Raw genomic sequence first — 14,580 nt, 5'->3', positions numbered from 1 at the left:
TCAACATGATGAAAGGTGGAAAACGGCATTACTCAGTGAGGAATGATGCAAAATGGGTAAAAAGAAGTTGATCTAATTACAATATCAGATCTTGAAAAATCAGTGTTTCAACTCTAACCTGTAACTGGCTTTTTTCTGGCATTTTCTCTCTCAGTTTGCTCCCCCAGCTCTACCAGAAAATCAGCCAAAGAATCGTGAAACTTGTACAAGCACAGGGATCATGCTGAGTCAGGTAAAATCTTCTTTACCTCAGGCTTTAAACTTGGAGCGCTTTCCTAAGTGGAGGACTCAGCAGGTGAGTGTGCACATTAGATAATGTAGTGTTTGGTATGACCTGCTTTCTAATTGTGTAGTTATGGCCTCAGACTTCATTGCACCTCTAACCAAACAAGAAAGTACCCCCTCATTTATCTCACATCACTTTTAAGCTGTCCTATGCATGTCTTTACAGGGTTTAAGAGATTTTCTATACTCAGACTATGACAAGCATGCATTAAAGGACAACATCTCAATTTCCACTCAAGTGAGTATGTATTGTAGACAGTTCAGAGCTGCTGGAAATCATCAGATCAATCACTACATTACTCCTTTAAATTGATATCTTTTCCATGTTATCCTGTCACTTTTAGAGTGTAGGACGCAGAAAGTGCTCTTTTGATCGCAGACAGTTCAACTCCAACTTCTGCCTGTGCCATGATGGGGTTCACAGCAACACAGAAGAAATGGGGAGAACCACCACTGTTTACAACGCTGACTTTATGGGGAAAAAGGAAGTCGATGGTCCAAGCAACAACAGAATGTTCCCTAGAAACCACAAGCAGAAGTCTGCAGAGTCAGCCCTGGCACAGGCAGGGCAGCATTATATCTGGTTTGGGAGACATGACTTGAGCCCCTTCTCAGGGACACTGCAAGTACCGGGAGAGACAACCAGTGCAGCACCTGCCAAGCTCTGAAGTACTAATTTAATGCTCTGGATGGCATTGTTAGGTGGGCATAGCACATAGAATGTCCGTAGAACCTTCTTGATATAATAAAAATGAATAAGAAACTTCAGATAGCATTTTGTCTTTTGAGAAGTTTGAAGCATTTTGAGAGCTGTGTAAATAGACAATAAGAATAGTTTCTTATCACTGTTAATTGGACTTTTTACAACCCATGTAATGTCATTTTAAAGTATATCATATTTTACCACATAAAAAGGGAACTTAAGGGTGCAATTTTGAGACTGAGTAAGTTGTATTTAGCTTGTCAGATGCATTTGAATGCTTATACTCTGACTCAAGTTTTTAGTTCAGTGAATTAAATTAATTACTTGGCATGAACAAGCCAACACTGAAGGAATTTTAAGTTGCACTGCGATCAAGTGGTTCCCTTTTTAAAAAAAAAAAAAGCCTTGGGGACTCAATTTCAACAATTTTTTTGAAATTGAGTCCCCAAGGTTATGTTACATCTCAAACCTTAGCAAAATTATTTTTTGAGACCTGAGAAAACAGGCCAGGTACAGGCAATACATCTTGGGTAGCCTAGCTGGTTGAATATTACTTCTGGTGACAAGTTAACTGAGTCTTTGAACGTAAAAGAAAAATTACTATTAAATGTGAATGATAAATAGTGTACCTATTCTGTAAGAAAAATTGTATGAAATCTAACTTTTGATGACACCTTAGTATGATGATAAAGAACACTTTTCTGATGGCTAAGCACCTATGAATGCTTAAAAAAAAAAAAATAAAATAAAAAAAAAAAAAATATATATATATATATATATATATATACACACACACACACATTTTTGGAAAAATAAGACCATCATTCAGGTTAAAGTATCTCTCCCGGTGTAAACCCAATACCTGCATTTCCCATAATGCAACATGACGAACGATAACTGCCGAATAGCAGTGTCTTCTATGCTAGTAGCTGTTATGCTAGTAGCTTTTCTGCTACTAACGGTTGTTTTTGCTAAGTGCTACCTGTCCTTCGTGAAGGCTTCAAGCAGAAAAAGAAGCGGAAAAAGAGGTCAGGTAGGCTTTAAGGCCCGTATTTCTTATTTAATTTGTTGTTTTTTTTTTGTTGTTTTTTTTTTAAAAAACAGGATTTACAAAGAGTCAAGGGACAAAACTTTATGCACTGATAAAAGTAACCAATTTTTGATAAAGTTTTCAAAGTCGAAAAGACGCTGTAGCAGTTTATCTTTAACGGGTTCTCATAGAAGTATGACTGGTTGCTCTTAAAGAAAATGAATTTTTGATTTCATTTTAATAGTAGATTGAGAGCAATGTTAATATGTCAAAAATGTATTTCTCAGCAAATTAACCTAGTACATTGGAACAATATCAAAGAAATATTAACTGCTGTAAAACTGGGTTTAATATTTCCAGGCTGGGAAAAATAGGCCCAATATAAATGTTGATAATGGACTCTAAAATACAAAAGATAGTTATAAAAAATAGATAATGATGTCAATTATGTGACAAGTGTATGGACATCATATAGTTCACAGGTTTGCCAGCAGAGGGCAGCAGGCCTGCATAAGTTATCTGTTGTTTTAAGGATTCAGTGAGTTACTGAACAGTCTAGTTGTGTGAAAAATCAAAAAGCTAACAACCAATCTGCACTGGGTATGTTGGGAAAAATGTGGTTTGAAATAATTAGAAAATGAAAATGAGCTGCTTTTATTAAATGCTTAACAGCACGAAGACATTAAACAAGAGCATGTGAAATAAATTAAGCTAAATTTGAGTCATAGTGCATGGTTATGTTTCACCCCTGGGGATGAAAGGGATGGAGGATGTGTGTGTTGTCTGTAGATGAGAGGAGAAGAAAGCGTGGGAGCCAGTCAAAGAGAACACTGCTCACAGAAAAGGCACTTAGGAGAAGAGTATCCCCAACCACTCTCTGTGATAGCTGATGATTTCTCAAGAGTATGTTATGACCAGCTGCTTTCTTCCTTTAAGTACCCACTGGGGAGATGAGTTTTTCTCACAAGCTTCACTTTCAGCCATTGCAATTAGTTGATTCACACACGGCGCTAACCTTGTAGGGGTTTGCTTCACTTTCAAAAGGCAATGCACATCTTGCAATTTTTATTGAGCGAGATGAGCACCTGAATCTGCTGCCCTCACTTAGATTAACTCGCATATTGCAGCCTGCAGGTGCAAAACTGACACCAACCTGGGGCGGGGTTTGTAACGACCATACCTCTTGTTACGCAAGAAAAAATGCAGGTGCAGGCATGGAAACTTGCAGATAATCAGCTATTTAACCCTATACTTACCTTGTCACAAGAGAGAAGCCTGATTAATAAAACTGCACAACATTTTTGGTTGCTTTTGGACCAAAATGAGTCTAAAATGCTTTTGAAAGAGGTGCAGGGGTGTTGACAAATGTAAGAGAGGTGTTAAGAAATGAAAAAACCTCTAGCTGTGTTTGACAGTTGGCCCTGTCTGGTTTGGACTGGTTGTCACCTCTGTCCCATGTGGGTGAGGTTTTCTTTTGACCTGCCACAACTTGAACAACCCTGTAAAAAGCTTCACAGCAGGTCTCATTAAGTATATCAAAATAGAAGTGCAGCTTTCAAAACTTCACAGGGGAGCTCAGGTTTTTATTAACCATTCCCCTGCTATGATGTACTTTATGTCCCATGTAAAGGATGATATGTATGTTATGTCTTATAGAGGTAAAAACACAAATGTATGTAAATAGAGTCACTTGGTGGAATATCAAACCTTCTCCCAATGACAAAAGACACATCTCAGTAAACAAGCGTTCAACCACCGAAGCCCTGCACTTCATGAATATTAAATCAGACACTTTGAATCCTACCTCTTTGGTGTTAGGAGGCCCTAGTCTGGATTTTTACCGTTTGCTGTGATTTATTCGCAGGTGCACATGTCTCTTTGATGTGTTGTGTTGAGAGGTTTTGCACCTGTTAGAGGGAAAAAAAAGGCTTTGAAAACAAGAGGTGGATTTGCCAGACAGTCAAAATGACAGCAACAGAAGGAAGATTTGTGTTGCCGTAGTACATTGTACTGGCCTGTTTTTGCGCACGTTTCTGTGTTCTATTTTCAAAGGGCTGCTGAATTTTTATGACATACTCTGTGTGAACACAAAATGCATTTTCAGTCAAACCAAATCAAACCGTTTTTTTTGTTTCCTCTTGTCAGTTTTGGCATCTGTTCTGATGTTATGAAGCTGTGCATCTTGCATTTTCTCCATTACCTATTCATTAAAGATATTACTTGAAAGGAGAGTTGCCACAGAGATGCTGCAGTTAAAATATACATCTCAACATCTTTATTACATTTGAATATTCTTTTGCCTATTACTGCTTATTCCCCTGTTTCTTTATTATTTTCTCTGATATGCTGTTTTATAAGATGTCAAAGCTTGCAGTATGACTTTTCTTCAATGTTTATTAAGGGTGATTTTTAAATGTTTAGAAAGACAAGAGATTTAAGTTAACTGAGTAAATGATAGATTATTTGTAGGGCTGTCAGCATCATTGCATTTGTCTTGATAAGGTCCATAATGAGTGTGTTAAGGATGCAAGGTATTATCTGCATGATATTGGTATTGGCAGATATTAGCCTAAAAAGTTGAATATCATCATAGACAGATATAAAAATGTTGGCTGATATTTACAACCAATCTTTTGGCTGTGAAAATCTGCCTATATCAACTGTAAATATAGGCAGTATCAACAAATAAGTAAGTGGAGTTCAGACTGGATCAACAGACGTCTAAGTCATTTTCTTTGTTCATCATTCCTTATTAATGTGTGTTTGAGGACTGAGGTTTAAGGACTGAACTACGCTAAGATAATGATACCTGTACCAACTAAAATTAAGTTGTTAATGTCAGCATATCCGATATTGGCTAAAATCCAAAATGGTACATCCCTAGATTGTATAAATTATTTTTAAAATCATAATTAATCTTGTTTTTTGTCCCCCTAAGTAGCTACACTTTGATTAAGCCACTGCAATTTCAGCCACAACAGCTGCTTAATATCTTGTTTCAATTTTAAAAATATGGTCAGAACAGTTCAGTAGACAATTCAAAAGTCATCTGCGCCTTGTTTTATCAAACATTTCCCTTTTATTTTTCCCTATTTTCCTCCCCCATCAATATCAGATTCCTTTTTCTATGCTAAAATCATGCCCTAATCTTTGATCCACACAAAGCTCCTTATTTCTTTTAAAACAAAAGCAGGTACCAGGAAGGTATTTTGAGTTTAAGACGAGCTTAAAATGAAACAAAAACAGTTTTGAATGCAAAATTGTGGGATTTCAAAATGCAACAAAACGGGGATATTAATTGTGATTAACCACAAAAATACTGAGATTAATCGCTATTGATGCAGTGTAAGTGTTTGACATCCATGATTATTTTATTTGACAGCAAAATTATGAACAACAGGCATTCGAAACTTGACAATCTTCACTTGTTTGTGCCAAGTCTGTCAAGAGAAGCTATCGGCAGATAACACTCTCTGCTGGTGAAAATGAAGTATTGCCATTTATTTTGTCAAATCACTTTAAATTGTCCATATTTGTACAGATTTTTAATAGTATTGCAGTGTGTCCAAGTCTTCCTCAAGAGGGAAACTGGCCTTTATTGATGCTCTTTAAGGATTCAAGGACTCTTTAATTTCATTCCAATCCACCTGTGATTACATGAGCAGGAACGAAACAAAGTACAGAGGTCTCCATAAATACTGAAACAGCTAAATAAGCAACCACAAGCTAAAACTAACTGTATAGAAGAAACTAGGCTAATAAGAACAAACACATGATTAACCACATAAATACATACATGCATACCTTCGTTAACACAGACGCTTGCTTACACAGACAGTTCTCACACACACACACGTTTTAATGTAATGTAATTATATAAACATTCAAAATAGACAGACATACTGTACATTTGCAATGTGCAGAGGCACGTTTAGGAAATAACACCAAAAACAGTGTCTAAATTGGCAGTGCTGTGTACAGCGTCTAGTCTCTATTCACTGTCTTCTTGAACGTGTTTTGCTTTTCCTCCAAAAGTCTTCTTCAGTTCAGATTGTTCAGATTGTGAGGCAGTTGTCAGTTTATTAGACAATGTGAGACATAAAAGGAAAATTGAGCATCCAGGACTTAAATTCCTCGCAATCTGGTCAATGTTTAGGCAACAATTTGTATCGGGAATTCAATTATGCAAAAAGATAACAGGGATTAACTAATACTTTTCACATGGTTAGTACAAGTATGAGTGCTAATAGTTTTCATGAGAAAATTTAGTTGTTTACTGCTATAAACACTTGTGAAATGAAGACTTTTAGAGTCAAACCTATCACAAACCTTACATATCAGCCACACATGAAAATATATGGGTGATTTCTCAACAAGAATTGCTTTTATGTTTAAGTTGCAAAGAAACATGTTTAATCAGAAAATACTTTAAGTATTGTTTAAATTCTAAATGTATAGGAAAAGTGAGTCACAACTTGTTAGTCTATTTTATTAAATCAGTGATATCGAAAAAAAGTAGCTGGCTGTAATGAAGTGAGTAGTTGGCTGTTTGGCTGACTGCTGGCTTTTATAGAAAGTCCTGTTCCTATTTATTTTATAATGTCTCTCGGAGATGACATGAAGTATTGACAAGTGAGTCAAATTGCCAGGGAAGTCTAATGACAACAATGTATTTTTTAAAATGTAAAATATAAATAAAGATATTTGGCATGTGCGCTTTGATACCAGTATCAAGTGAGTCAAGAAGCATTATAGCTATATCCATCTTTTGTACTAACCTTAATAAGTAATGTTATGTTTTGTTCAAATATTCTTAATCAACTGTAGTCAAAGATTTGTCTTCATAATTTGCCTGGGTTAATATACTGAACTGTAAGACCTCTCCAATCTCCTGTCAGTCATTTCACTCATTACTTATAATTCCCTGGAAGTCCCTCTTTTTTCAGATGTCCAGTTGGTTTGTGTCCCCTGGCAGCTGAGTGGTCCTTGTTCCAGTAATGGTCAGGGCCCCTCCAGAGTCTGAGCGTGGTGATAAAGGTGGCTGGCTATCTCATTTCCACAGAGGACAAGATAACATCCTGAGAACATTCCCCATCACTCGAGGAGTTTGTTCAGTGGAGATAAGAGCTCCCATGCTAAAGCTCAGCTACACTGAGCTCTTTGGGGCTGTGTATTTGTGTGTGCCTTTGCACCGCACACGTGTGTTTAAACTGAGTCCTGCTCTGGCCTGCTTACTGTAACGTCTGTCAGCCTGGCATCGAGGCATGGAAGGAGCTGTGCATTGCGGAAACACTAACTCAGAAGTCAGACCTATCCTTGTACTAAATAACATTCCTTGCGGTGTTTTTTCAAACCTCCGACACAGTTTGCATGCTAATTTGTGTGTAGGTGGTGAGTGTAATTACATTAGGCTGGTTCTAAACAAAGACCTACAAGCAGCAGTCTGTTTAAGTAACCCACCCGAGAGAGAAAGAGGAATAGTTTATTCAAGGATAGATGGATTTATCATGCATACTTTATGAGAAGAAAATTGTATTTCGGACTGTATCAGTTTGTAAGAGTGTAGCTGTGATTAAATAGTATTATGAGAAATATCAGTAAAATAAGGTTTATTGGTTAAATATTGCCACTTTTGAATTAATGATTTTATATATGTCCTTAATCTGGTTTGGATCATGCTTTTTGATTTCTTGTGCTGTTTTTAGAGTAAAGGACAATACAGACGCTGTCATGAGACTACAAGAGTGGACACTTCTCTTGACACTTCTTAGTTTTGCTTTCAAACTGTGGCTCAGTTTGTCTTGCCACATTTGCACAAGATTACTAGGTATTTCATCACTACTTAAGAAGCTCCACCTCTTAGTTTCATGTAGTCTCATCCTTCACAACCAGAGCTCCACAGCATTTTAATCTCATTAGGTAAAGGAGATAAATCTGTTATAATTTACAAAGCAGGCTGGACCACACATCCCATCAATCCGCTTCTTTACGCTGTCACTTTCACTTGACCGAAAGGGGGTCATAGTTTCATGAAGCTGATGAAAAATATGCTTGCTAGTTAGCTGCAATAGACATGGCCTAAAATTGGAGAAGACAAGTGCAGCTGAAACAAAGTGACACTTTTGCTTTATTCGATTTCTTCCATTTTTCTGTGCTCACAACACAGTGACTGCTCTTGTTTTCAGCTTAACTTCCTAATTTAACCTCCATTACACACCATATTGACAACTTTTGCCATCAGCCTTAAAAACTGCATCTCCCTCATACACTTCGTTTTCTGTCTCTTGATATGAAGGAAGCAAAAACACCCATAGACCTCACAACAAGTCTAATTAACTGTTTTCACACTATTTCTCCCTTTAAAGGGGTAAATCTGCCTCATTTGCATTCTGTTTGAGACATAAATACAAGCCAATGAATGTCTTTTAAAGGCTGCTATGAATGAGTCACAGTCCTTTATGCGGTGGAGTATAATTAGATGTGAGTGTGGTCAGAGTGGCATTATTGTGTGCCTTTGTTTGGATCATATTATGCCGTTTTAAATGCAAAGTTAAAAGAAATTCTGCTGCTTGTACTGTAGGCATACTGAGTGGAGGAGGTACATGCAGTACAATAGAAAACACTGTTAACAGTCTGACATTATTATCAAATGTAAATTACAATCCCATGAGCCGCTCATTACAATATCCCACATGTACTATGTGTCGTAAGTTGTTAAATTCTCAATTTAACAGGATGTCTAGTTTTTAGCTTCTGCTGATCATAAGTAAGTTAAATTAGCTGCATTTCCTTTTCTCAAATAGAAGGAAAGATATGATGTGATGTGAAATATGAAATTACGAGTGAGGTCATATTAGAGGTAGCTGGGTAATCTAAAGGTTGTTTGGAATTGTAATGGATTGTTTGACAGAATAAGAAAGAGATAAATGGTTAGAAAGAGTGAACAAGGATTAATCACAGTTTATTTTGATAGTAGACTTTAAAGTGTATGACTGAAGGAAAAGAAAATGCTATTCAATAAGGTGATTCAAGCATGAGAGACTGATTCAAGGTTGCAGTGAAATATTCATTCAAATGAGGAAGAAAGGAAAAAAAGAACAGAGGAGCATAAGAATAACCCGTCTTTAAAGATTAACATAACCCTCAGAGATGTTATTGTATCCCCGTAACAAAGTCTTGACTTCAGCAGGTGCAGAACAGCTCTCCCTCTCTGTGAGTTACTGCATTAAGTCCCTCAAATTTAGTGGCACAATCATGAGCCTGCCGTTCACTCTCTGGAGTAGAAGAATCGCTTTGCATTTTAAAAAGGTCAAACACTCAGATCTCTGCCAGGAGGAACTGAGGGAAGAAATAATGTGTCTCTGCAGAAATATGCAGTTGCACACTACTGATCCTCTCAAATACCCAGTGTACAGTGAGGAGATCAGTGGTGTGTGTGTGCATTTACTGTCCAACAGCTAGTGCGTAAACAAAAACAAGGGGGTTAAGGGATCCCTTCTGAGAGTGGTAAATATTTGAATCCATTTCAGTATGATAGTGATTTATTACAGTCAGATTCATGATGGTGGTTTGGGTACAAAGAAATAAAGAAGCAAGGGGTAAGTCTTATGATATTAGTGATAGGGCAAAATATACATACAGCAATTTATCATCACCCTTACTTGTATTAACCAATTATGAAATTGCCAGGGCAATATCAACATTTAATCAAAAAAAGTACATTTATTGATCATGATTAATTTCAGGATTTCTGCAGTTAATTGTGATTAATGTCCCTTTTTTGTCCCATTTTGAAAAACACAGTTTTGCGTTCAAAATTGTTTTTGTTTTATTTTGAACTTATTTACTGTCTTAAACCAAGAGCAATAAAAAATATGGAACTCCGGTAGATCAAAGATTATGGCATGAACTGAAACACCATGAACATTATAAAGGTAAATGTTTGATAACATTAAGTGCAGATGACTTTTGTCTTGTCCACTGCTCCATCTATGAGTTTTTTTCTTTTAGGTAAAGTGAGACATTAAGAAGCAGTGGTCTATTATCTTACATGACTGTGGCTGTAGTGAGACGCTGGGGCTTAACTAAATGTCCCAAAACTTACAATAAAGCATGAGATTAATTGTGATTTTTTAAAAGAACTAACGCATCAAGAATGGAATTAATCATTATTGCATTAATACTGACATAACACACATAATTTTTATGTTCCAAACACTGTTCCTCACCAGTATGACAGCACATATTTATGACCTGTCATGAACAGAAGTTAATTGGTAAAAGGAGATGATCCCAGCGGGATAAAAGAAGAAAAATTCAATGCAATAATGCTGAATGGCTTTAAGAAAAAGGTACAAGATACCCCCCACAGAGCAGTGGATGAATACATTAAACCAGAAACTTATCTTGTAGTGGTATATTGTATTTTTGCAGTTAAGAAGATATTGTGATGTGTCATTTAATTGTCTTGCAATACAGTTAGGTCCATAAGTATTTGAACAGCAACATTTTCTTTATAATTTTTAGGGATGCAGGATATCACTGGCATGAGTATCTGCAGAGATTAAATAAGTTTATCAGTATCAGCAGGAATGGAAATTCTGCTGATATTTACAACTAATGTACCAGCTGTTAATATAAGCCTGTATCAGCTATAAATATCTGCTCTGTGTAGTAATACATTTGTGGAGTTTTAGGCAGACCAAGAGACTTATATCAGCTTTTTTTGTTCTCCTCATTCCTTAAACTTTGAAGTGTGTTGTAAAGACTAAAGTTGTAGGTCTCACATTTCTTTGTATTGCATATTGAATATCAGCAAAAATTCCAATATTGTGCTTCCCCAACAATTCTGCTTCTAATTACCATTACTAAGGATTCAAAGTAAATCAATCAATATGTGACTTATGTGTAGACTTTCAAATTTAATTAAAGAGCTTTCACAAAAACACGGCATTTACCATTTAGAAATTACAGCCTTTTATTCAGAGTACCTCTATTATCAGGACCTAATTGTATATCAATCATCAAAGAATCACTGTATTGGGATATTATTAATTTCATGGGTGATATATCCTATTCTAAGGGTCACCAATTACATTTGAACAAGGGACAGCTTTTTCCTTGATAGACACTTTTGGGGTCAGACTTCTTATGAAAATTAAGATTTAAAGTAATATTTTGTTCTAATTAAGATATTTGTGTTTACATATCTTTATTTTTAGCCTCTTACATAATTTGTAGCCTCTCACAGTGAGATCAGGCCCCATATTGCTGCCAGCCACAAGGGTCAATTAAGATATTTGAACTGAAAATTTCTGGGGCTGTCATGTTTTCATCACTGGGTTTGATTCTAGCATGCTGTGAAGTGATTGGTGAAAAAACAAAACCGGAAAATTGCACTACCAAAAAGCTCTTTAATCAAGAATTGAGTTACTAGGTAACATGCATCATATTTGCTGAAAATAGCTGACAGGTGGATCTCTGAAAAACAGGCGAATAATTAAGTCATTAACTTTGAAACTGTGTCAATCTCAATTGTTATAATGGTTGTTTTAATAGCTGTAAGGAGTTGTTTTTTTTTTTTTTTTAAAGAGGCCTCAAATTCCTCCTCATATTTTCTGAATATACATTTTTTTCTGGGGCCGAATGAAAAGAAGTGGAGGGCCTGATGTGGCCCTTGGGCCATCAGTTGATGACCACTGTCCTGTTGTATCGTATCAAATGCTATCTTAACAGTTACCCTGTTATTCCTGATGTATATAACATTATTCTATTTGAGCAAATAAAGCTGATTAATACTCTTAAATTACCAAAACTATTTTTAAGTTATTATTTTTCTCTTAATAAAGAACAATCTTCTGTAAAATTGTGCTTCTATCAAGAAAGCTGCTTTTAAAACAATTGTTTTATTTCAAAAAACATTCAACCTCAAATGTAATGAACTAAGTTGCATCATCTTACCTATCAGTTTGCATCATTAATTAGACTATTGCTTCATTCTCATTGTGTTCCCTCTTTAGGTTTTGATGCATCTGCTTAGTAGTAGCTGAGGTGAATTTGAATTGCAGATTTTTTATTTAGAAGACAGAAATTCTTCCTTTTATATCAAGTTTGGAACTTCAACCTCACAGCCGTGATTCCCACTGCTCCCTGTGTCTTTTCCTCATCCTGCCAACCATGCACTCTGCTGCCACTGCAAACATATGCTTCAGTTGGTGTCCCAAGTTGGCTGGTGTTGGTCTTTGGAGAGTTTGGGTTCATGCCCGGTAGTTACATTGTGCTGATGACAAAATGACCACAGGGGAAGATGCCGTGGACAGGGCCAAGAGCCCCCAGGCCTGGGACCACACACACACGGGGAACATGTACAGAACCTATGACAATATACAGAGTAGGGGATATGTAAATGATTCTGCCATCGTTAACAGTGATTTATTTGTCCTTGTGGGAAGCTCCATTTGAAGACTATAATTTTGCTGGAATTGCCAGAAAAGTATGCAGAGACTCAAGTGAACAGGAAATCCAAAGACGCTTTCTGCCATCTGGCCAGCACTACTGTGTGAATTAAAAGGGGAGAATATAGATTGCGTGTTTCAGGCATGACACCAGAGCACAGCTGCAGTTGTTGCTATGTGCACCTGTGGCTTTAGTACAAGTAAACATGAAACTGAGCCTCAAACCTAACTAAATGTCTGTCTATCTATCCACACGTTTTCATGAATGCATAGAAAAACTGTAGCCAGAGCCATAGGCAGAATTTTTAAAATAAAGAGGATGACTGCAATGACCCCTAAACACAACATAACTCCATTATAAAACTTGACTACACAGCAAAACTGTTAGATTTTTGAAAATCTTTTTATTCATTCAGTTAACTGAGTAATATTTTATTTCCCTAAAGGTCTAATTACACTTTTTCCTTCCACTGTCGGCATAAAATGTTTAAAATCAGTTGTTCGTTCAACCATTTATCCATTTAATTATCAGCCTAAAGGTAGCCAATTTACACTTGAGCCCTCAAAACTAGAAATCAACTTGAAACAAACAGAGTATGTTAACCTTCTTTCAAAAGTAGAAATACCCTGATGGTGGTTGCGTAGGCCATCATTTAGTTTATTTATAGAACCATGGTGAAACTAGCATTTTCAGGTTTCAGATCTGTGAAAATCTCATGTTAATTTACATTTCTATCAAAGGTGATGAATAAAAATCTTAGGATAATATTTTCTTAACAGGATATTGAGGAATGAGCTATATAGAAGGGATAGTAGAAGCAAATGGTAAAGAGTTTAGTCAACTGATCGTAGAGGTTTTAAAAACTTTGAAACTCTAAAATAGTGATTTGGTCAATTGGATTAATGAATAGAAGATACACTGAGGCCATTACCTGAACTGCCTGTCAGTTAAATTACTTTAAGTTTTCCTTTTGTGTAGTTGTGCTTTGCTGAGGACCTTTTGAATTCAACAATAGGCCTAGGAGGTGAATGGATCAAGAAATACTTGGACTGACCCTGGGAGTCGTAACACACAGATTACCTGTCTTTCAGGTGTCTATTGTGTCTTGATGCTTGTGTGAAAGCGAGGGATATTGTGTAAATGAATGCAGACCATGTGATTTTTGCATTCTTTTACAGAGAACCAAAGGTTAAGTGTAATTTTGAAAAAGAAGGTCAAAGATTGGCATAATGGATTGACTTTAGAGTTTGTTTTTCTTAACAGGTCATCTTAGCCTATATGGTGCTTTTGATTTGAAGGTATTTCTAGTTTTGCGGTTCTTAACTTTACATTAGTCGTGAGTACAAATGCACTATTTAAAGTGATTTAGTAAAGTCTACACAGCAAAAATGGAGTGTTGAATATTTAGTGTTTAACATTTCAGAGTTAATTTTAACTCCCAAAAGTGTAACTTCAACTTCATTCTGAGTTAGATGGGCTTTAGTGATGACAGTTTTGATTCAATTCTGTGGTGTCATTTGATCTAAACTCCACCCACTGCCATTTCAGGGGTTGTTCCATCATGTCATTGGGCAGTGTGTTTAGATGTGTTATAGATATGTTTTGATGTATTTAGATTAGGCCTGAGCAATTAAGTAAAATAACACAAAAAACATTTTTCCCCTAACAATGTGATTGAAATTTAATATCAGTTATTTTTTAGTTCCTCTTAGATATTTTTCAACAAACACAAGCAATAAAACACTCTAAATATCTAACTGCCATTATTTAAACTGATATTGCAAATTCAATATGAATTGTTTTTTTTTAAGAGAATGATCACTTTTTATGTAATTCTCATTTTAATAAAGAAAAACATCTACAAAAAAGAAGAAACTGGATTTTTTTTATAAAATATTCTAAAAAAAATTACACTTGAATGGTGATGTGAAGTGCATAATATCTCCACAGCAAAAAAGTTTTGCAAAAGTTTTAAACTTGTATTTTGATACACATTTCAGGTTAAAGAATCTTCTGCCATATTCAGGCCATATTATAATTCAATATACATTTTGAGTAATTGCCCAGCCCTTATTTAGATGTTGCATGTTGTACAGTGGTTAGTGCT

The 14,580-nt window shown here is 35.9% G+C and overlaps 1 protein-coding gene across 1 annotated transcript; it reads left to right on the top strand.

Moving 5' to 3' along the window:
* Positions 1 to 5: 5 nt before the first annotated feature.
* Positions 6 to 1,053, top strand: tex36 (testis expressed 36). Its single transcript, XM_041790370.1, has 4 exons — positions 6 to 56; positions 155 to 295; positions 452 to 523; positions 630 to 1,053. Exons 1-4 carry the CDS (start codon positions 6 to 8, stop codon positions 951 to 953), a joined length of 588 nt encoding a protein of 195 aa, XP_041646304.1. The 3' UTR covers positions 954 to 1,053.
* The last annotated feature ends 13,527 nt before the right edge of the window (positions 1,054 to 14,580 follow it).

This window comes from Cheilinus undulatus, linkage group 6 (assembly GCF_018320785.1).
Source record: "Cheilinus undulatus linkage group 6, ASM1832078v1, whole genome shotgun sequence".
NCBI lineage: Eukaryota > Metazoa > Chordata > Actinopteri > Labriformes > Labridae > Cheilinus > Cheilinus undulatus.
The sequence above is the reverse complement of the archived record's forward strand: the minus strand, read 5'-3'. Positions and strand labels throughout refer to the sequence as shown.